The sequence below is a fragment of the Manis javanica genome, chromosome 11, assembly GCF_040802235.1.
Source record: "Manis javanica isolate MJ-LG chromosome 11, MJ_LKY, whole genome shotgun sequence".
Classification (NCBI taxonomy): Eukaryota; Metazoa; Chordata; class Mammalia; order Pholidota; family Manidae; genus Manis; species Manis javanica.
The window spans coordinates 102,076,756-102,099,603 of NC_133166.1; the positions used below are offsets into that span (position 1 = coordinate 102,076,756).

The 22,848-nt window shown below is 53.3% G+C and overlaps 1 protein-coding gene across 4 annotated transcripts; it reads left to right on the plus strand.

Annotated features, from left to right (window-relative positions):
- The first annotated feature begins 265 nt into the window (after positions 1–265).
- On the plus strand, positions 266–21,660 carry SLC41A1 (solute carrier family 41 member 1). 4 transcript variants are annotated; one of them, XM_037015222.2, is made up of 12 exons: positions 946–1,338; positions 2,289–2,409; positions 3,041–4,054; positions 9,469–9,576; positions 10,683–10,754; positions 11,398–11,542; positions 11,675–11,821; positions 12,416–12,563; positions 13,408–13,487; positions 14,346–14,480; positions 14,786–14,934; positions 17,867–21,660. In XM_037015222.2, the coding sequence occupies exons 3-12, from the start codon at positions 3,692–3,694 to the stop codon at positions 18,050–18,052; spliced, it is 1,533 nt and encodes a 510-aa protein (XP_036871117.1). In that variant the 5' UTR covers positions 946–1,338; positions 2,289–2,409; positions 3,041–3,691; the 3' UTR covers positions 18,053–21,660. The 4 variants fall into 4 exon arrangements, with proteins under 4 accessions (XP_036871119.1, XP_036871117.1, XP_036871116.1 ...); XM_037015224.2 differs by lacking the exons at positions 946–1,338; positions 2,289–2,409 and adding an exon at positions 266–481; XM_037015221.2 differs by lacking the exon at positions 2,289–2,409.
- Positions 21,661–22,848: the final 1,188 nt, after the last annotated feature.

A 22,848-nucleotide genomic window follows, 5' to 3' on the forward strand; every position in this document is an offset into this window, starting at 1 on the left:
CCACCAGTCACAGGTTCCACTGACAAGAGGGGAAAACGTGGGGGTGGCGGTTCCTTTACGAGGGTAGGCACACCCCCTGCACAAAAACATCCCAAAGAGGACTGGTACTGCGTTTGCATTGGAGAGGCGGATACCCCAGGGAGGAAGAGGCCAACAGCGAGCTGGGAACACCCCTCTCTGGTCCCACAGGGTGCGTCAGGGAAAGTTGGGCTCCGTTTAGCCGGGGCTGGAGACATCTCTCCCCAGGCTGCCACCAGGATCGGTGGGGCAGAGGCAGCCCGCTCCCCTCCGCCCCCACCTCAGGTGGTGCGCGGGGGACCGGGCGGTGAGTCCGACCTGTTTTCCCTCCAGCCCGCCCATCCCCACCCCTTTCAAGGCTGGGACTTCATATTAAGGCCGGTTCCGCCAGGGCTCAGCCATTTGCTTAAAAGGACGCAGAATCTGGCGGAAGCGCGAGGCGACGAGCCATTCCGAGAACAAGGTAGGGACGGTTCTGTCCCGGCTCCGAGCGCGGGAAGGAGCGCGGGAATGTCCGTTGGGGCCCCCGGGGTCTCCGCTGGCTGGCTGGCTCCACAAGGGGGCTTCCCGGTCGGCCGCAAGGAAACATCCCGAAGGCAGGAGCAGCTGCAGGCGCGCACGCCTTTGAGGCGCCGGGGAGGATGCGCGCGCGGCGGGGCGGCCCGGGGAGACGGCGCTGCGGCGGACGCCGGGCCGCGGGAACCTCGGGCGCCGGCGGAGGGGCGCTGGGCCCCGCGAGCGCGCAGCATCCGCGGCCGGCTCCCGTCACGCCTCGCACTGCGTTTCCCCGGCGCCCCGCCCCCGGGGCACAAAGCGAAGGAAAGGGGCCGGGCCGAGGCCGAGTCCGCCCCCAGCCCGAGTCTCGATTGGCCGCGGCGGCCGTCCATCCGGGATCTATTTTTGATGGAGGAGGGGGTTGCCTCCCAGTCTGCCCCAGATCACGTTTGCCGCTAGCAGCCAACCAGTCGAGCCCGAGTCCGCGAGCAAGACGCGATTGGGGGCGCGTGAGCTCGGCCCCGCGGTACCCCGTCCGGGTCCCCCCTGCCCGGGCCCGAGGCGGTGTATCCTGCCCTCCCCGGCCACCCACCCCTCGTGGAAGCGGAGCGGCGGCCTCGCTGCAACGCAGAGGCGAAATGTAGCCGGCCGGGTGTCGCGGCTGGACGCTTGCCTTGGTTTGGGGTGTGGGGGGGCACGCCGGGGGCCAAGAGGGACTGCCGAGGAAGAGGAGTGATGAGAAGAGGGGGAACCCTGCACCCCCCGAGACCACGGGTCCCCGCTGCCAATCGCCAGGTGCCCCCCTTCCTCCCGAGAGAAGGGCAGGTCAGTCCTGTTGGGTCTTGTGGGTGGTTGGCGGAGGGCTGGAGTCCTGGCGGGCAGCGCCTTTGCTGGGTCTGAATCGGGGAGACGCGGGGGAGGCCAGGCCAGTTACTTCTCCCCTTCCCTGGGTTTGGAGATCCTGAAACGGATCTTATTTGTACCCTCCTCGGGGCATCCTGGTTCACTTTTACTTCCACCCCAGGGCCTTAGGCCCGTCTGCGTCTCTCCACTGGAACGAGTGGGGGTAGGGACTGGCTTCTTGTCCTGCGAGCCCCCTTTCAGGTTAGGTGGCCTGCCAGGGAGACAGGAGGAGGAGGGAGGGCCATGTTTTAGACTCAGAAACTTCTGGCGCAGGGCAACTGACTTTCCTGTTAAGAGGTTTCCTACTGGATCTCTAGTGAGGGTCTTTGAAAGAACCGCAAGACTGTGTTCAAGGAGATTGGAAAAGGGAGTCCTGGTGAGTGACTTGAGTCATAGAAAGAGAAAACAATTCCCGTGGGCCAGTTACTGGAGTTTGATCCACCCTTTCCCAAACTGGAGTTGACTAATTGTGTGTTTGGCATACTTAAGGACCTGCTCATCGTACCTAGGAAAATTCTCTTTAAATTTATTTTTTACTTGTAAGAGCTTTTTCGGTTCAATGGAATAGGGGAGGATCGAGGCCTGGGATTCTTTTAGGCAAGAAAAGTGGGGCCAGGCCATTGCAGCTAAAGAAACAATCACTTGGGAGCAAGTGCATTTTGGCTTATGTGGCTGGGTTTTGCCTTGTTTTACTTTTTTATTTTTTAGTCGCCGCTTTTGTTTATTGTTTTTGTTTTTTCAGAATGCCAGTGTGTCCAACTCTCAGTAACCCTGGGGAACAGGGTGAACAAGGGGACTGAAATGTGTGCCTAATAACCAATAGTTTTACCCTCTTTTCCCCTCAAACTGAGATCACTCCCTTGTCCTGTCAGACAGACTCACGGGCCAAGAGCAGAGGGAGAGAAGGAGCGATGGAGGCCTGGGTCTGAGTCAGCCAGCCAGTCGGCGTCTGAGCTTTTTGTAACACTGTCGACTCTCAAGGGCAGGAGTGGAGTGAGTAGGCCTCTGGCTGTTAGCCTTGGTCTGGCAGGCTTGCCCCAGTGCCCAGGGAGTCTTCCTAGTTCTCTTTTTCGGGGGCTAGGGCCCTTAGGGGTCTGGGGACCTTCACTCAGTGATCAGATTCTCCCTGTTGATACACCTTGTGTAGCTGTCTTGTGACTGTAAACAATCACTTTCTGTAGCAGGGTGGCTGTGTGGCAAGGGACTTGTGATTGAATTTGTAACTGACCCCACTGGGAGACCACACCTAAATAATCCTGAGTTCTTAATGGGCATCTAAAGAAGGGATCTACTCAGTCCATCCCTGCCCCCAACCAGTTGCTGAGACCACAGTGCTGAGATCTCCTGTGCAGCATCTCCCCCATCCCATCCCATCCCAGGCCGGCCACATCTCATCACTGTTGATGACGGTGGGGAGCTCTGTGGGCTTGTGGGGCACCAGCTGGGAGAATGATGGGGACCTGCCCACCTCCGGCCATCACAATACAGGAGTGGGCCATGTTAGTGGAACAAAGGAAGCAAATAGCAGACTCTTTATGCCTGCCTTGTGGGAGAATTCTCCCAGTATGAGCTGTCCTTTGCCATGTCATAACTTTCTCTTTTTCTTGTCTTCTTCCCACATAAGGTGTTCCACACAGATTCTTGTGACTTTAAGGACCAGGGATTTGGGGAGGTACAAGGTCTTCCCAAGAAAGAAGGAAATCTCTCTTGCAAAGGTGAAAGACAGCAGACACTGCCTGTGAGCCAGCAGAGCCTGAGGGGCTATGGGAGGCTGAAGGAGCCTGGCCAGAAGCCGTGGAAAGAGCTGCAGGCCCAGGACAGGGCCGCCTTCTGAAAGACTTGAACTCCAGCTTACTTTTCATGAAAGACGGGCTATTTCAGAGGGCACCCCACACTTGGCTGGGCTCTTCTACTTTGGATGCCCCTCTGCTCTAAGGAGCCTGCTGTTGAGAACCAAAGAAGAGAAGAGGCGAGATAAAATTTCCCTAAGCACAGTGCTGGCCGGCTGGAATCAGGCATCTGTCCCGCTAGTGCTGGGTGCAGAGTCTGGGGAGGACATTCCTGTGTCCCTGTAGCTTGTGGCTTCGGTGCTTGATGGGGCTGCCTGTTGGTCGATCAGTTTTTGCAGCGCCTGGTAGGAGAGGAGAGCCGTGGGAAGAGGTCCTGTGGCATCCAAGCCTGGGTGCACCCCAAGACTAAGTTCTTTCCCAAGTTAGAGAGAAAGCAAAGAAAAGAAAAAGAGGAAAACTCCCCCATCAACTCCTCCCTTCCCGTCATGTCCTCTAAGCCAGAGCCGAAGGACGTCCACCAGCTAAATGGGACTGGCCCTGGCTCTTTGGATGGCCCTGGGCGAGAGCCTTTGGCTGGGACCTCGGAGTTCCTGGGGCCTGATGGAACTGGGGTGGAGGTGGTGGTGACTGAGTCTCGGGCTAATGCCAAGGGGGTTCGGGAGGAGGACGCCCTTCTGGAGAATGGGAGCCAGAGCAATGAAAGTGACGATGTCAGCACGGACCGGGGCCCCGCACCACCCTCTCCGCTCAAGGAGACCTCCTTTTCCATCGGGCTGCAAGTGCTGTTTCCCTTCCTCCTGGCAGGGTTTGGGACTGTGGCTGCCGGCATGGTGCTGGACATCGTGCAGGTAGGACCCGGGTAGGGCAGCTCTTGACCATGAGGCCAGGGTCAGTCGCCTTTTCCTCCTGGGAAACACTCTTGGAGCTTTCTCTCCACCCACCTGTCAGAAGCAGCTGCTGCTTCCTAGAATACTGGTTCCCTTTGGAACATGTGTTCAGTTTCTTCTTAGTCTAGTTACTTTCTACAGAAGCCTTGAGGAAGCCCAGTAGCCCCAGGGAGGTGGTCAGGACAGTATTGCTTAACAGAAGCAGAATTGGTTCCAGAGTGGAGGCTGGGAAGAAGAGAGATGAGACAGGGATGTTGCCTGCCATCCCTCCTGGACATTCCTGCTGAGCCCAGCTCAGTAGGAGACATTAGATGGGTTTCCTCTTTGTGCTTTCTTTTTCCTTCACTTGCAGTTTCAAGCTTTCTCCCCCAGTAGAAAGCTCAGTTTCAAGTCTCCCCTTCATCCCCCTGCTGGGCAGGAATTTGTCCTTCTGCCAGGAGGGTCTCAAATTAAGTGGGAAGGTTCTTAAAGGCATTTTGTGTTCCTTACCCGCCTGTAACCTTCACACAATCTCCTTGGGGAATAGAGGTGGCACATGCTAGCTGAGGCATGATTTGGGAGGCGGTTGGCATGATACAACCTTAAAGAACTAATTATGTGACCTAAATGGGGACAAAATGTAACCAGGACTGGGCAGAACTGTCTCTCCTCTTTGTTCTTCTCCTGTCTTTCATGAACCTGCCCTGGGCAAAGAGAACTCTGTGAGGCTACTGGGTAGAATTAAGGATAAGAATTGGCAGGCAGTGGAAGCTAAGAGCCAGGGACGTGCTGTTAGTGTATTCTGGGGTAGGACTCACCCGGAAACTCCCCATCGGAGAGAGAATTAAAATCTTGTTTCCAGGTAGTAGTTTCAGATGTGCAGTAAGGCGTGCGGAGCTTTCTGAAGGTGCTGGGTTTCTCTGAGTTAATCATTAGCACGTATCAAGTTGCTGCAGGCCCTCTCACTCCTCCTTTCTGGTCAGCCTTTTGAGGGATAGGAGTGGCAGGAGATGGCATACCACCCTTCAGTGGAGGTCCCAACTGTCAGGACCAGCAGGGCTCCTAGATCTTTATTTGAACTTACCACTCACTTGCTGAGGATCTCAAAGGAAAGGAGACACCTACCACCCCTCAAGCTCCTTCTCCTCTGAATTCTCTGCCCTGCTGTGTGTACAGAAGAGTCTACAGAGATAAAAGTAGATGGCAAGCATGGCTTGGGGAAGCGGAGTGGGAAAGAAGCATCTTCTCTTGGCTGGCCCGCTTCCCTGGCTGCTGGCATTCCTGGGTAGGACATGCAGATTCCATCTCCCTGGCCACCTCCGCCTCACCCTCTGTAGCCTTGCATATCCAGGTATTGCCCTGAGGCCCTCCCCCTCAGACACCTAGAAGATATCTGCAGTGGGGAAGACCTCTGACAGCTGAAGGCTGGGGTTCCCTGGTGTGACTCAGCCCTCACCCTGACATGTGACCTCCAGCCCAGCTTCCCAGGTTCCCCCGTGGCCTGGTGCCTTAGGGATTGTAATCTTCATGACTCGATTCCCACTCTTCCTGGCTGTGGCTTTCTCCCCTGCTGCTACCCTTCTGGAGGGGAAGAAGGCTCAGAGCGGAACATGCAAAGACAGGCAGGTCGGTATGTAAGGCCAGAGGACGTGTGGGATGGAAGTTCAGGGAAGAGGCACCGCAGGGCCCCTGAGGCACGTGACTTAGGAGACCGCTCTGAATCGGGTTGTTTCTGAGAGTGGAGGAGCAGTCTCTTCCCTGAGCCCCAGAGCATCACGGGCCCCGGAGCCCCTGCCGAAGACAGAGCAAGGAAAGAGGAGCCGCACTCCCGAAGGCAGTGGAATGGGGAGATGCCGTCCCTGGCCAAGAGGGGCAGTATGTCCTGGCGCACACCCTCTTCATCCCCGGCGGAGCAGGAAGGTGTGGGTGAAGATTTGGCTGACAGGTCCAACCTGAGGGGCAGGCACTCCCGCCAGGAAGAACAGGATGGGCCTGAATTAGGCCCAAGGAGGAAGGAGAGCCACTGTCTCTGTGTCTGCCTCAGCCACATTCTGCCCACTCCTAACCTCAGGGCCACCCTTCTTCCTGGGCTGCTTCCACATCACCAGCGTCTCTTCCCAGAGCCCTGTGTGTGTGCGTGTCAGCCACTCCACCCTTCCCCTGCCCCCGCCTGAGCTGCATCTCTGAGAGAGTTTTGTGGTTGAAGAAAGTATGTGTGTGTAGGCTTTAGCTGCTCAGACCCAAGTGCCGGCTCAGGGCTTTGCGGAGCTGGGGGTCAGGTAGTGGGAGAGCCCGGGCTGTATTCTGCGTGGGCTGGGAAGACTTTTACATAGGAGCTGTTGTGGCTGCTTGCCTAACATCTCTCATCTTATCACTACTAAAAACCCCATACCTTCTAGGTCTTCATGTAGTTAGAAAGAGGGGGGGTATGTGTGCTGGGAGGAGGAGGGATTTGGGAGCGCTTAGAGTGGCAGCTAGTGGGGCTTAGCTGAGCCACAATGTTCCTTACAAGCAATTCAGAAAATACCACTTAGACACAGTTGAAGTATTTCTTTCCAGGACCTTTCACTCTGCTAGTACAGATACTACACACACCTACCCAGGGAACACGGCATTGGCAGCTGGGGAGCCAGGAGGGGCAGATGCCTCACGACGGGGAAGGGAGGAGGCTGTGCTCAGAGGCACACGGAATGCCCACACCGGCCGCCCTCATAGAGGGAGCAGGGGTGAATTCCTCCACTCTGTGTAGCTGCCGGTCCAGTTTAGGCGAGGCGGGCCTGCGGGGAGCTGGAACCCCAGTGGTAAGATCAGGAGTATCCAAGAGTAACAGTCCCCACGTTCCTCCAGGGCAGATGGGGCTCCCTGGGGCCGCCTCCACTCGGTGGCCGTGGGGATAAGAAGGGACTCATATTGCTCCAGTGTTTGGAGGGGGCTGGCGGGTGCCTGAAAGCTCAGCCCCTGGGGCTGGGGAGACTCCAGGTTGTGGGGGGGGTTCTTTCCCATCCTCAGTCTTTAAAGAGGGACTTCTCTAAAGAGACACCGAGGCCTGCAGCCCATGAGGGGCCAGGCCAGGAGTCCAGATGAGGATACGCTCTGGCCCTGAGACGAGCCCTCCACTGGTGTCCCAGGAGGGACTCACACCCACAAAAAGAACTCCCAACAAGAAAAGAGAGGTCCTTGCCTCACAGGAGCCCCCAGTGTCCAGCCTCCCCTGGTCTCTAGCCCTGGTTCTAGCTCCTCAGATATCTTTGCTCACCTTTTTGTTTTCATTGTAGTAAAAAACACATAACATTAAGTTTATCGTCTTAACCACTTTTAAATGCACAGCCCAGTGGTGTCATGTATATTCACATTGCTGTGACACAGATATCCGGAGCTCTTTCATCTGGCAAAACAGAAACTCTGTCCCCATTAAGCACTAACTTCTCTTCCCTCCCCCACTACCCCCAGTCTAGTCCCTGGCAGCCACCATTCTTTCTATTTCTATGAATTTGACTACTTTAGATACCTCATATATGTGGAACCATACTTTGTTTGTCTTTTGTGGCTGGCTTATTTCCGTTAGTCGTGTCCTTAAGGTTCATCCATGTTATAGCATGCATCAGAATTTCCTTCCTTTTTAAGGCTGAGTAATACTCCTGTGTGTGTGTGTCCCATATTTTGTCTATCCATTCCCCCACTGATGGACACTTGTGTTCCTTCTATCTCTTGGCTATTGTGAATAATGCTGCTATGAACATGGGTACAAATACCATTTCCAGATGCTCCTGCTTTCCAACCTTTTGGATAAATACCCAGAAATAAGATTACTGGATCATATGGTAATTCTGGTTTTAATTTTTGAGGAAACACCATTACTGTTTTCCACAGCAAGTGCACCATTTTACCTTCTCACCAACAGTGCACAAGGGCCCCAGTTTCACCACATCCTCACCAGTACTTGTTATTTTCTGTTTTTTTGTTTTTGTTTTTGTTTTTTTAATAGTAGCCATCCCAGTGGGTATGAGATGATACCTCATTGTGGGTTTGAGTGACAACCTTGCTCATCCTGTACTATAGAATGTGGGTCCTGGAATTGCCTTTGGAGACCATCTGGTCTGGCCCCTAAATTGCACATTTTGTAATCAGGGGCTTGAGGCCCTTGTGACTCGTCTGAGGTCCCCCTCCACCCCTCCAGCCTACGTGGGAGGGTGTTGGAGAGCTAGCAGGAAGCCCACCCCTGGGGTCTCTTGGAGGAGACCCAAGGCTCTCAGTCCAGCGTCCCTGCACCTTACAGCCCTTTGCCTCTTTGACCAACCAGCATGCATCTCCCCTGACCGCCTGCCCCCTGCTCCCCCTTCAAACCTGAGGGCTGTCCGTTCCTAAAACATAGGAACAAATAAAGGAATCCACGTTGCTATCCAGGGAGGGAGAAGCCGTCGCACCCCTTTTTGCAAGTCTTCAGTTTCTGTTGGCACTAATGGATCCTTCCAGTAGCCCTGTTAAGGAGGGAAGTGCTCTCTGAACCTGTTTCCTCGTTTAGAAAATGGGGATAAAGACAGTCCCTACCTGAGTGGGTCATTGATAGGATGACATGGAAGAATGCACATAGGGCACTTAGCCTGGCACATAGTCTGTGCTCCTAGGTGTTGGCGGCAGGTATGGTGGGAAAGCCAGGCCCACTGTCTGGAGACAAGACCCCACGGCTCCTGGCTCCCGGTGCGCTGCTCTTCCTGCCGCGGTGCTCTTGCCCCTTGTAGCTGAGAGATTGGGGCAGGTATGTGGGGTGAGGGGGTGCAGAGAAAGAATGCAGAGCCTCTTGCAGACCAGCATTCAGAGGTTTGGGGGCCACGGTCTTCACTCCGAACCTGTTCAAAAGGAGAGCTGCTGTGGCTGAGGCCCAAAGCGCTTGGAGATAGAAACCAAACACTGTCATCTCCTCGGCCCAGCCCGTTGGAGGCCAGCTTTCAACAGCTGAGACAACACCACCCAAGGCTGAGGCCACAGACACTCAGCCAAGGCAGAGGGGTTGGGGATTGCTATTAGAGGGGGGATCACAAAGGAGTTCTGGGGGTTAGGCCAGCCTGGGGCAACTCAGCTGCGTGGGTCCTCGCCACGCCCCCCACCTCCCCACCCTGGCTTCACAGAGCAGCAGAGGAAGGGGGAGGTAGGCTAGGGTGGCTTGGCTGGAAGAGCCCCTCTCCATCTCCCCTGTCCCGGGTGGTGGGTGGGGGGCTGCACTGTTTACAGCACCACGGGCTTGGTTTGGTTCCGGGGCTTTTGGAGGAGAGGCGGCTGGTGTGCTCATACCTGCTGCTCCGATTTCCCCTCATATCCCTGGTCCCAGGCTCTCTGTTCAGCCTTGACACCAGCCCCTCAGGGCACTGAAATTCCTGGGTTCTGTTTTCACCTTGTAGCACTGGGAAGTATTCCAGAAGGTGACAGAAGTCTTCATCCTGGTGCCTGCTCTGCTGGGGCTTAAGGGGAACCTGGAAATGACCCTGGCTTCGAGGCTGTCCACTGCAGTGAGTGTCCTGGCAGGGAGGAGTGGGGCACACAGACGCCGGGCAGCGTGCGCCAGAGATTGGGAGATCAGCACGGGCCTTTCTTTCCTGCCCAGGCCTGGAGTGTGGGGCTGGGGTGGGAACGTGTAGGGAGACCCCAGGCTGGGCGTCCTGCTCCTGGGCAGGAGCTCCCTGCCCAGAGGGGTTCCCAGGCTCGGTTTCTGAATGTCCCAGCCATCCCTGGACTCTTGCCCCACCCCCTGCTGTGCACCCCACCTCGTGCCTGTTTGTGCAGCTTTGACAGGCGAGCACCATGCTGGTCCCTCCACCTGCACAAACGGGGGCCTCCTCTGATCTCCAGCCCTGCTCTGCAGCTGGGCAGGAGCAGAGCCAGGCCTTTCAGCCCTGCTCCCATCCCAGGCCCTTTTCCCCATGGCAGCCTGCTCTTTAAGGGAATAGGTGGGGAGGGGCTGCCCATCACTCCCCCTTCCCACCTGTTCCCTTGAAGAGCAACACCTTAGATCAGCCATGATGGTTCGGAGACTGAACCAGATACAGGGCCATGGGGTGGGAGGCAGGAGGCACTAAAACGCAGGAGGCCAGGAGAGCCCGGTGGCAGGGATGTCCCTGCATGGCCACAGTCTGGAGAAGGCAGCAGAGGGAGTGGCAGCCAGTCGAGCCCACCGCAACCTGCCCTGCTGCTCCCCAGCTCCTGTTGCCACCTCCCTCCTTCCCAAACGTTCCTACAGCTTCAGTCCTGCCCCAGCACCTGGGCTTTCCTTCCCCAGAATAGCAAGCTGGCTTCAGAGCCAGGGATTGGGCCATTCTGACCCAGGCAGGAACGGGCAGATGAGTGGAGCAGGGGATGAACTCCTCCTCTGTCCTGAGCAGAGGGGGGCTGCCTTAGGGGCCCCCTTCCTGCCTCCACCCAACTGCAGGAGCCCGGGCTCTTGGACTCATTCCCTCTCACCCTAGCACCCCCGCCTGCTTCGCTTTCCCAGAGGGTCATGTCCTGGTCCCAGAGTCCTACGCTACGTGCTCTGCCTCCTGACCCCAGCGGGGTGCCGACAGATGGAGCTGCAGGCCTTCCAGCCTGGAACCCCAGCTCCTTGCCCTCTCTCTCCCAGGCCAACATCGGGCACATGGACACGCCCAAGGAGCTCTGGCGGATGATCACTGGGAACATGGCCCTCATCCAGGTAAGAGAGCAGGGCCAGAGAGGGTGGGCTCGGCTTCCTCTTCAGCCAGGAATCTGAGAGGCTTGGGTCAGCCCCAGCCGACTTACGAGGGAAGCTCCAGCGTCCTGCTGAGCTGGCTTCTCCCCAAGCAGCTCGAGGAGGCAACCAGGTTTCCCTGAAAAACAGCCAAGATGGGGAAGGCCCAGCATCTCCCATGTCAGTCCTGGGCTCCCAGTGGTACAGGGGGCTTGAGTCCCCACAGATCAGACTCAGGAGCAGACTTGGGAGGGCTAGGGTACCCTCAGCCACTGTGGTCCCACCTCCCCACGAGGCCATGCTGATTCTGCACTGGGAGTCTTCTTGAATCCCGGGCCTGTTTCTGGACTGAAGTCTCAGGCTGTGTTGCCCCTCACCCGTCCCCAGAGGCACACTCATTTAGCCAGTAACATCCTGGGCTCCTGCAGGCTGCGCTGTCCCCAGGACAAGCATCTGGTGTGAAACTAAATAAATAAAGACATCACTCCAGCCTGGGAGGACTGGGCGGTCGAGCCCAGCCTGCCCCCTGGGGCTGCCGAGGGCCAGGAAGAGGTCTGGCTGCACGCTCAGTGACCACAGCTACAAAGCATGTATATCCCGGGGCTCCGCGTTACCACCCCTTCCTCAGGTGCAGGCCACAGTGGTGGGCTTCCTGGCATCCATCGCAGCCGTCATCTTTGGCTGGATCCCCGACGGCCACTTCAGTATCCCACATGCCTTCCTGCTCTGTGCCAGCAGCGTGGCCACAGCCTTCATCGCCTCCCTGGTCCTGGGTAAGGAAGGGAAGGGAGGGGGCAGGGGAATAAGGAGAGCTGTCCCAGGGGTGTCGCCTGGGCCTGGCCCCTCCATCTCCTCGTTTGTTGAGACCACTTTGTCTCCACTGTCCCTGCCTGGCCCCTCCCCAGGTATGATCATGATTGGAGTCATCATTGGCTCTCGCAAGATTGGCATCAACCCAGACAATGTGGCCACGCCCATTGCCGCCAGCCTGGGTGACCTCATCACCTTGGCACTGCTCTCAGGCATTAGCTGGGGACTCTACCTGGAGCAAGGTGAGGCTGAGGCCAGCAAGGGTGTGACTAGGGTGGACACCCAGATGAGATTGGGAAAGGTGGTAGTGAGTTTGCAGGTGTGTGGGCATTTCTTCTGTGTTCTTAACTATTTGGTTGGGACATAGTTTATAATAGCTCCTGACCTTAGAGAGATGAAGCTAAGTACTTACCTCAGCTTCATTTTGGCAGCTGGAGGAGGGGAGGAGGAATATATTCCTGCATGGTCCTGTGGATTCTCAATTCCCTAGGAGGGGTAAGGTGGAAAGGAACTGAAGGCTGGAATCAGCTTGCAAAATGAAGAAGGGAAGGGAAGATAGTGATTTCTGGGGGTCAAGGCAAGAAACTTATAATCTGATCTCTGCCCCAGAGTTCAATGCCTGGGGCTTCCAACCCTGGTCTCCTTATCTGCGCACTGGAAAGGGTTGGCCCCACCTACCTGCTGGGCTTACAGCGAGGATCAAATGATGTAATATATTTACAGGCATTTCGTGCGGTATTGCTGGTGATCCGTTGCAACATTTGCAGGCTGAAGAAAGGGAGGTTGAGAGCAGGGAGCCCCCGCACTCACCTCCCGCTGATCCCTGTCCCTCTCAGATAACTGGCAATACATCTACCCCCTGGTGTGTACCTTCTTCGTGGCCCTGCTGCCTGTCTGGGTGATACTGGCCCGACGGAGCCCAGCCACAAGGGAGGTGCTGTACTCGGGCTGGGAGCCTGTCATCATTGCCATGGCCATCAGCAGGTACACACCCCATCCTCCTCCCACCCTGCCACAGACTCCCTTTTAAGCCCCGAGAGAGAGAGTATAGTGCGGACCCTAAAATGTGTTCCGTAGTGTATTAGTCACATGTCTTTCTGTTGCAAGTGACAGAAGCCATCCGAAATGGGTTTCAGTGAAAAGCAGAATGCTAAAGGACACAGCTGTACTCAGGGGCATGAATGATACCCTTAGGACCCCAGGGTTCTCCATCTCTCAGCTCTGCTTTTCCTGGTGATGGCCTGCAGTTCTTTCTCTTCCTAATTCCAGCGAGAAGAGAGATTCTTCTCAGCAGGTCCACAAAGTCCAGTTATAGATCTCACTGGCTCTCACCCAGCCTCATGGCTATCTGTGAACCAGTCAGTGTGGCCGTGCGGATGTGATGAGTGTCTGATGGGATGGGCCTGGGCCGAGCCATCATTGTCTCCTGAACCACAGTGGCTGGATCTGAGCAAGGCGGTTCCCAGAGGAAGGGCTCACCAGGGCTGTTACCAGGAGCAGAAGTAAATACTGAGCAGGCAGAATAACAGATCCTCACAGACAGATTGCCCCGTGGGCAGCTCCTCTAGCCCACTTTGGGGGTGGGTACAGGAGGCAGCTGCCCGGCCAGGCCCCACCAGCTTGCTCTGGGGCTGCTATGCAAGTCAGGGTGTTATGAGCTGCGGCTGGTTCTGGCGGAGGCGGTGAGCACAGGAAGATGAGGGGCTCCTTGGAGCCACCCCGCCTTCTTGCCTCCCCAAGGCCAGAGGGACCTGTGCCTCTCACCCTGGGGACCGGGACAGAACCCTTGGTCGATGGTCTCTGTGTCACTGTCTTTGCATCCGTGTAGTGTGGGAGGCCTCATCTTGGACAAGACTGTCTCCGACCCCAACTTCGCAGGGATGGCTGTCTTCACACCTGTGATTAATGGTGAGACCTTGGCCCAACTACCGGGGGAAGGAGAGGACTCAGAGGGCTTGGCATCAGTCAGGCTTCCGGGAGGCAAGAGAAGCCAGCAGGCAGTTCAAGACTTTAGTCAAGGGGCTTTCACATGGTGGGGGCCAAGTAGAAGGAGCCAGAGATCAGCAGCAGCAGGCAGCCCTAGTCCTCCGGGGTCAAGGGGAGGAAATACTTAGAGGAGCCCAGGGGTAGCCTGTCTTTGCCCCATAGTGGCTCTGCTACTGCCAAAAAGCAGGGGGGGATCAGGAGAGGAATACCTGAATCTCTCTCCTTCCACCCTCTCTGGCTGCCTCCTGGGGCCTCCGTTGAATACACCCAATTAGAAGCAGCCTCGCAGGGCTCCGAGCACAGCTGAGAAGAGCAGTGACTAGGCCGGGGTGGGAGGGCAAACCCCAGCATGCACAGGTCCTGGGAGAGGAGCCCGAGTCCGGGGTTCAGAGCGCAGACCTGATGCTTGGAATTGGGGACTGGAACCAGTGCCTGAGCTTTGGGTACCTGGGTTTCTCAGAGCTTTGGAGAGGGCCTGAGGCAAGGTAAGTCCTCGTGCCCTAGGCGGCGTGGGACAGGAGGTGCTCGCCGAGCACGAGTGGAGAGGTCAGGGTCCCTGAGTGTGCAGATCCTCCTGGACCCCTTCCTGCACTCTCAGCCACACCCAGGCACACGGGACCGCCACATCTCCATAGAGGGGGGACGAGAGGACAGGAGGTAGGGGCGGTGGGGGTATTCGTTATATTCCTTCTTAGTGTCTCACTCTTCTGCGGACTGGTGACTGTGAATCACCCTCCTCACTTCCCCCCCCCATGTCTAAGCCCATATGTGTCTCTGCAGGTGTTGGGGGCAATCTGGTGGCAGTGCAGGCCAGCCGAATCTCCACCTTCCTCCACATGAATGGGATGCCAGGGGAGAACTCTGAGCAAGCCCCTCGCCGCTGCCCCAGTCCTTGTACCACCTTCTTCAGTCCTGGTAATGAGAGGGGTTCCAGCCTCCTAGGCACAGTTCGGCCCTGGAGGGAGGGGGCTGACAGTCAGTGAGCTTAGCTTGAGAACAGCGGGGGCCTGGATATGTAGGCTGTCTGGAGGGCAGAGCCCAGGCAGGAAAGCTGTCCTCTCCTGGGACCCCCTGGGGGCTGGGGACCATGGGGTGGAGAGGGAGAGACAGCGGTCCGCTGCACTGGAGTGTAGAGTGGTACCGTCTGACTTTGAAAGGCTTTGTGGCGCCAGGCCTCCTCCTCACACCCTCTCACCCCACCCTGCCCCGCCCCGTCCCAGATGTGAATTCTCGATCGGCCCGGGTCCTCTTCCTCCTCGTGGTTCCGGGACACCTGGTGTTCCTCTACACCATCAGCTGCATGCAGGGTGGGCACACCACTCTCACACTCATCTTCATCGTCTTCTACATGACAGCTGCACTGCTCCAGGTACAGGGGGCAGGGGCACGGGGAGGGCCAGGGCTGCCTGCAGCGATGGGAGGGGAGGCCCAGGTGTGGTTCATCAGACACTGTGCCACTTCTTTCTCTGTGGCTGAGTGGCAGGCAGACGCTGGGCAGGGGCTCTGGGGGGAGTTCCAGCAGAGTCACTCACATGCTGTGTGACTCTGGCCCAGTTGTTTTACCTCTCTGAGCCTCGGGGATATATGTGAGTTTGTGAGCAAGGAATGGGCCAGAGGTGGTAGCTTTCAGGTGGTTGTAGGGTACCGAGCAGGTGGGCCTTGGGTGCTCCCCAGCTGGCCTAGCCACAGAGCTCCACTTGGCTCTGTTTTACCTGCTCAGTTTCCTCAGGAAATTTCATTTGAATCAAGGGTTTCACAGTTTGAAACGTGTCAGAACACTGCACTAGATAATCTGTAGGATCCTGCTCAGCCTTGCTATCCTATAATACTATCAGGTTCACTCTCTTGTAGTGTTACTGCATTTTTTCAGCTTTTTATTTTAAAATAATTATATATTCACAAGGAGTTGCAAAACAAAACAAAAAAAAAGATCCCATGTGCTTCTCACCCAGTTTCTCCCAGTGGTACCATCTTGTGTCACTGTAGTACAAACCAGGAACTCAGCATTGGTACTTATTACAGGTTGCACCATTGCACATGCACTCGTGTGTGTGTGTGTATGTGCATGTGCGTGCACATGCATATATGTTTAATTCTGTGCAGTTTTGTCATGGAGAGATTCATGAACCATCAAAGTCATGGTAACAGAATGTTCCAACACCACAAGGCTCCCTTCATAGCCGTAGTCATCCTGGTAATTACATTTTCAATATCCTATATGTTTTTTGGCTTTTTTTGGAATAGGTATTTAACAGTCACATAGTTCAAGATTTTTTAAGGATTCCTAGTGAAACCTCAGTGAAAGCCTTTTCTGCCCTCTCCCCTGCCAGCCAGCTCTCCTCACAGGCTATCGTGTTTCCTATTTCTTATCTATCTTTCAAGCTTATTTTACGTGTATACAAGCATACATAGATACTTTCTTTTCTTTTTATAGTTCACACATGTAGCATACGATCCACATTATCCACACTCTGCCTTTTTCACATAATAGTTTATCTTAGAGATCATTCCACATCAAGACAGAAAGTTTTTGTGATTTTTTTTTTAATGGCTGCGTTCTATTATACAGATGTTCCGTACTGTCATTTAACCAGTCACTACTGTTAGACACATATCCCTCCAACCCCTGTCCCCATGCTGTTTCTCCACAACAGCTGCCCAAAGCCACATTCCCTTGCAAGTTGGGGTGAAGTGCACTTGGTGGGGAAGGGAAGGAGGTGGGTTTGCTGAGGCTCTGTGGCTGGAAGTTAGCTCCTGGCTTCTGTTGGGAAGCAGGAGCCTTGGCCCCGTTACCCATCACGGGCATGTGGGGGGACACGCTCGCCTCTGCTCTCTTCTCTTGGCCTGGGGAGAGCCAGAACCTAGCACTTGGTCCCCTGTAAAGGTTCTTCCTCTTCTCTGCCACGTGTCCAAGGCCTGCTTGGGAGGCTGAAATGTGGGGACAGCTGCTGCCATTCCCTTCCCAGGGCATGTCCTGAAGTCCTTTATTTGGGATTCCTCTGAAGCTGCTGGAAAGGGTGTGAAGTTATGGGGGCTGGCCCCCACCCAGGGCCAGGGCCAAGCCATGGGAGTACAAGGCAGCTGTGTGCGGGCGAGGGGGAATATGAAAGGGTATGAAAACCGTAACCTCTGGCTTCCTTGGAGAAAAAACCGGAAGACAATGACGTTTTCCCAAAAATAGGTACCAGTTCTGGCTTCTGGAACCCCGAGATATAGGCTCTGGTTCCTGTATCTGAGTCCCTTAGGGCAGTATTTACATACCACAGTATTTGTAAAGTACAGGCAAGATCAAAACCTCCCAAGTGACTGTGTGGGAGCTTTCTGGTTAGAGGCCGTTTCATTCTCATGCAGATACAGTCATTTAGGGAGCCCAAATGCCAGGAACTGTGCAAAGTACACAGGAGACGCAGGCCTGCCCACTCTCCCATAGTATTCTAGATTGAGCACATTTCCAACATGCAAGTGCATGGGAATCTTGTCAACATGCAGAGTCTGATTTAGGAGATTTAAGATTTAAGAGCGGGACCTGAGAGTCTGCATCCCTAACAGGCTCCCAGCTTATTGATGTACTGGTCCTGGGCCCACTATCAAGGTTCTAATTTGCATCGTTCTTAATGTGTAGTAACAGAAGACCATAGACAAATCAAAGCAGCAGATAATGCAAAATGCCTTTTGAATTGATAAGCATTATCTGCTTTATATTTAGCTGACTTATTCATAATTCTTTTTTGCTAGGACTAATGTCAAAATAAACTTGCATTCTTAGAGCCCAAACAGCAGAATGGAAAGGGTCAGGAGGAAGCCAGCTTGGGCTAATCAACTGTTACTCAGACAACGGTGCCAGCAGCGGCCTCAAACCCTGTCCTCATTCCAGGCTGCTCTGAGGAGAAATTCCTGTCTGAAAAACAAACTTAACCCCCAGCCCCCCGCCAGGCTCCAGGAGAGGCTGACATGGCAGGAACTGCAGTGACCCGAGAACAGGATACCCAGAATTAGAGGCAAGAGGGCTGAATTCCTGAAAAAGGTACAGTTTAGATTAGGAAGCCCCTTGATTGGTAAATTTGGGAGCAGAAAATAATGCTGATGTGAGAGACCCCAGGGAGTAGCAGCCTCTTCCTTCCCAAAGGGCTTGGGTCATGCCTGTTACACCACCAGACATGCTCAAGGTAGAAACTCGGGGGCGAGGAACACAGCAGGCCGCCGGGTTGCCAAGCCTTGTGATACAATGAATGAGTCTGATCACATGGCCTCTGGCTCCCCCTGGAGAGAGCAGGTGGCTGTAGGCCCTTCTGTCTCTCCAGGTGCTGATTCTCCTGTACATCGCGGACTGGATGGTGCACTGGATGTGGGGCCGAGGCCTGGACCCAGACAACTTCTCCATCCCGTACTTGACAGCTCTGGGGGACCTGCTTGGCACTGGGCTTCTAGCACTCAGCTTCCATATCCTCTGGCTCATTGGGGACCGAGACTCAGATGTCGGGGACTAGCCTGGTCACTCAACCTTCTCCCTATTCCTTTGCACTTTCTCTTTGAATTGTTTCTTTTGTTCCCCTTTCCTCCCCGCCACTCCATACTCCCTCTTCTTTCTAAGACTTCACTTTGATACCAAATTCTCATTATTTTCAATGGGAATTTTTATACATTGAGCCAAGTTTGTATAGCAAGAATTCAGGCCAGACAGATGAGATAAGCAGTACAAGTAGATTTCTGAGACAATCACCAAGTGCAATTCCATGGTGGGTGCCTCCAGGTGGGGTGGACTGGGGCAGACGTTTGCATCTGGATCTGGGGCTGTTTGGTTCAGCTGTAGCAAACTCAGTCTTGGCCCTAATGAGAAACACTTCGTGAGTGGGTTCTGGTTTTTTGGTTTTATTTTCTCTTTTTGGTTGAACAGAGAGATAAATATAAGTCCCCTGCCCCACCCTCATACACAGACTTTTTCTAGGAATGGACCAACCTCAGGGCACCTGGCAGGAGACAGCTGCTCCTGGCCCCATATAGCCCTAGCCCTAGTCCCTGCCCTCTGGACCTAGGCCCTTCTGCTGTCACAAAGAGTGAGAGGGACTGACTGTTCAAATTGTTCCTATGCCGCTTACCCAGTTCTCTGATAAACACCACCACCCCTCCCGTTGATTGTCTCCCAATGAATTGCCACATCCAGGAAGAAATGAGCAGTGGCCTGGCCTCTCTGTTGACCCATGTCTACCCATAGGTGTGCCAAGATCTGCCTCCTCCTTGGGCCCAGAGGACTTTATCTCTGTTCAGCCTTCATCTCAAATCATCTCTAAGCACTACCTTCCCCAGAGCTTGCCGGGTGGGTTCCGAGATCAGGGGTAGGAAATGGGCATGGAAGAATGTTTGGGAGGGTGAAGGCTCCCAAACCAAGGTGTTTTCACTGCTGCTCTTTCTCCTGAGGACATAATCACATGGTCACCTGAGACCCTGTCACGTCCTAAAATCACTCATTCTTATCATGCCACAGAAGTCGGTTTTCCTCTCTCTTGGCTCCTGCCCACATTCCTCACTCAGTCAGCCATTGGCAAAGACAGGGCCTTCCCGGGCGGGGCTCTTCTGCAAGCATAGTCTGAAACACACACTGAGCAATATTTATTGAGTGCCTACTACGTGTTAGGCACTGTGCCAGGCACTGACTGGCCAGTGGTAAGGGAAACAGCCCTACCCTCACCTCAGTCCCGGATACCAAGGTCACATGCCCCTTTCAATCTGGCAGAGCAAATTTCCTCACCAGAGTTGCATGTGTATCACCCAGCCAGGTTTGCCCTAGACCTCCCTCCTAGATCCCACCTCTGTGCATCTGCCTATAGCTAGAGCCCGCAGCCCTTGCTGAAGCAGTGTTCATATCCCCAACCACCCTCCTCACCTTGGCTTCCCCCACCTCCCCTCACCATCCCAAAGAGGATTTGGAACCGGGAGGCTGGACATGAACCAGCTGCTTCCACATTTTGCTGCCTGGCACAAGACTGGGAGAGTGTGAGAGCCTCCACCTCTTCCCCACACGTTACTCTAAGCACATGGGAAATCTGTCCACACTCATCTGTGTGCAAATCTGGGCATTTGGATGCAGGTTTTTCTCACCTGTCTATCTGCAGCCTCCTGCTTTTATCCTCCCCTCTGTAGACTAATGGGCCCGCCTCCGAGAGAAGGCAAGGCAGTGACCCTGTCTCTGACCAACACCTCACCTCATCCCAAGAACTTGCCCTGTACCTCCAGAGACGGTCTTTCCTCTCTGTCCATTTCCACCAGGCCACCTTCTGGAGTCTAGACCCTTAGAATCAGAAGGAATCGGAGGATCACCTAGTTGGAGTTGTGTCCAGCAGCTAATTAACACCAGCCTGGGCTTGTTTCTGCAGCTCCCTCAGGCCTTTCAGCTTGTCCTCCACCTCCAAACACATTTGCATACAGACTCTTCTTGTACAGGCACCAAAACTGACTCCTCTGCCCCCGAGACCACGCCCTATGATCTCCAATCATGCTGCCCGTCACTCACCTCTGGAGTTCGGCCAGGCTGCCCTGGAGGACTCTGGAGTGTCCTCCTTGGCTGAAAAAGCAGGAAGGTAGGCGTGCCCCAGGCTCTGAGCATGTGAGCAGAGGGAGGACTCAGGGTGAGAGGGAAAGAAAATGAAGGTGACTTTCATGGAGAATACATTTCTTTTCTGCCGATTGCACAAACTGCATGTACTTTGGGCCGGGCTGCAAGGAGTGACATTGGTTGACTCTTGTATCCTTAAAAAGTTACAGAACTGTGTCTTAAGAGAATTATTTATAGTTCCTATAACTGAATTGACAAATGTCAACATAACTGATAAATTATATTTGGTAAAATAAAAAGGATGTTTATTTAGGTGGTTGGTGGTTCCTGTGTGTCTCATCAAAAAGTAGCTTCAGCTGTTTTAGGCCCCCTGCCTGGCGTCCCACCCCTTCCTCACTCAGAAGTGAAAAGGGGCCAAATTGCAACAAGAAATGAAAAATCTCTTAACTATGGAGGTGTGTGATAGAAAACACACCTCAGTCATTTATTGGGAAACCCTCGATGGTGCTCTGGGACCTAGTCCAGAAGCCAGTTCGGTGTTCTTGCTCTCCATGCACAGACTCAGCCTCGGTTGCAGTATTTTGCTTAGGCTGCAAGCATCTACGGGTTAATATTCCCTCCCTGCAGAGGCTTGCAGTCTCGTTGGGTCAAAATAATAAAAGCTCGTATTTGTTGAGAATTTATTACGGGCTTTCACTGTGCTTAACCCTGTAACCTCCGAGAAATTTACAATTGCCCACAAAGGGTTTGGAGTCAGACAGTCCTGGATTCAAATCCCAGCTCTTCTGCTTGTCTTTGTATGACCTTGGACACATCATTTACCCTTTCTGAGCTTCAGTTTCTTCATATACCCTTTCAGTTTCTTCATATACTGACATATGTACTAATACATATCTCCTAGTGTTGGGAGACTTCAATGAGATAATGCATATAAAACACTAAGCACATACGGAACCCCAAAATGCTAGTCATTATTGAAGTAGGAGGGAGATAATGCTCAGCAGTATCAATGAGTAGGCCATGTCAGTGCACTGACCACGAGGGTAGATCCAGGATGGATATGGGAGCAGGCAGATGGAAAGGACACCTAACCAAGTCTTGAGGGTCAGGGAAGTCGGAGGAAGCCTAGAAGAACAGGAGTTAGCAGAAAGTGGGAGGGGAAAGCCATCCTGTAGAGGAAATAGTAAGATAAGGAGGGGTGTGAGTCTGGTGCTTTGGGGAACTGCAAATACTTCCATATGACTGGAATTTGGAGGGCAGAGGGTGACATAACCTTCTGAGACACACACACACGTGTTCATGACAAAGCACTTTTTCTGAGATGGCAGATATGGAACGGCAGAGTCACAGTGCAGCCCCACCTAGGTCTGTCTGACTTCAGAGCCTATGCTGGGAATTATTGCCCACCGAGGACACAGCCCCAACAGAATGGATGACAGTATTATGCAGCATATACTGAATGCTGAGCATTATCTCAATAATCACCTTTTTTTTTTCAGTTTTTATGAAGTATGACAAATAAAATTGTAAGATATTTAAAGTGTACCATGTGATGATTTGATATGTGTATACATTGTGAAAGGATTTCCCCATTGCATTATTAACACATCCGTCACCTCACCTATTTACCCTTCTTTGTTGAGAACATTTAAGAAATCAGCCTTTTATAACATGCCTGGGCTCCAGAACTAACTCTTCAAAGCATCAGTATGTTAATAATGCTATTAAGGATTAATGGAAAGAGTAATTGTTAATTATGATTTGTATAATGTTTCAGTGTACAGTATATTATACTATGTGGTATATTTTTAAATAATCACCTCATTTAAAACTTCAATATTATCTCTAATAACTGCAAAATAGATACCACCATTTTACAAGGGAGAAACTGAGGCTCAGAAGGGTTCAGTGCCCTGCCCGAGGTCATACATTCACACCCAGGTTTCTCTCAGCCTTCCCACCATGCTTAGAGCCAGATGAAACAGCTGTCCCAGGTGCCTCTGTATAAAATAGAACCCAAAAATACTGCTGAAATGATCAGAAATATGGTGCCTACTCTCTCAGTTTTGCTCCTGAGACAATTTACCATCATGCAAAATGTTCAATGTGTACTGAAATAGACAGTATCCTCCAGGGGACATTTAAAAACATGCATTCCAGGCGCCAGCCTAGCCCTGCTGATATTTTTACAACATAATTACAGGCAATACCAGCAACCCTGAAATCAACCAGCTGACATCTGAAATCTTCCTGTTCTCCTTCAGCTGAAATTCAGAAACTGCATAATGCACAGTATAGTGCTGTTTGCTGCACTGTATTTTATTACATTATCTAGATAAAATCTTTTAATCTGGCTCCCAAGAAATGTCTGGTTTGGGAAATTAAAAATAAAAAAACTAGAAAAAAAATTGCAGAAAAGTAAGGCCACTTTGGCTAGCCAGAAAATGATTTTTAAACATAATTTGAAAGACTTGATGTCTATATTCATGTTCAGTTAAACGAGGTGACTAATACTTTCTATTGGTGATTTTTTTTTAAATTATGAATAAGTTTAAATGTTATGTCACATTCAGTGCCCAACATAAATTCCTTATTTTGAACATTATAGCAATTATCTTCTCTTAGTTCCTATCAAAAAAATGATGAACAAATAGAGAGCAGTGCTTTAAAGGAGCTCCAAATTATGGGCTGCCATGGACACCTATGTCTTTGTCTGCCGTGACCCTGTAATGT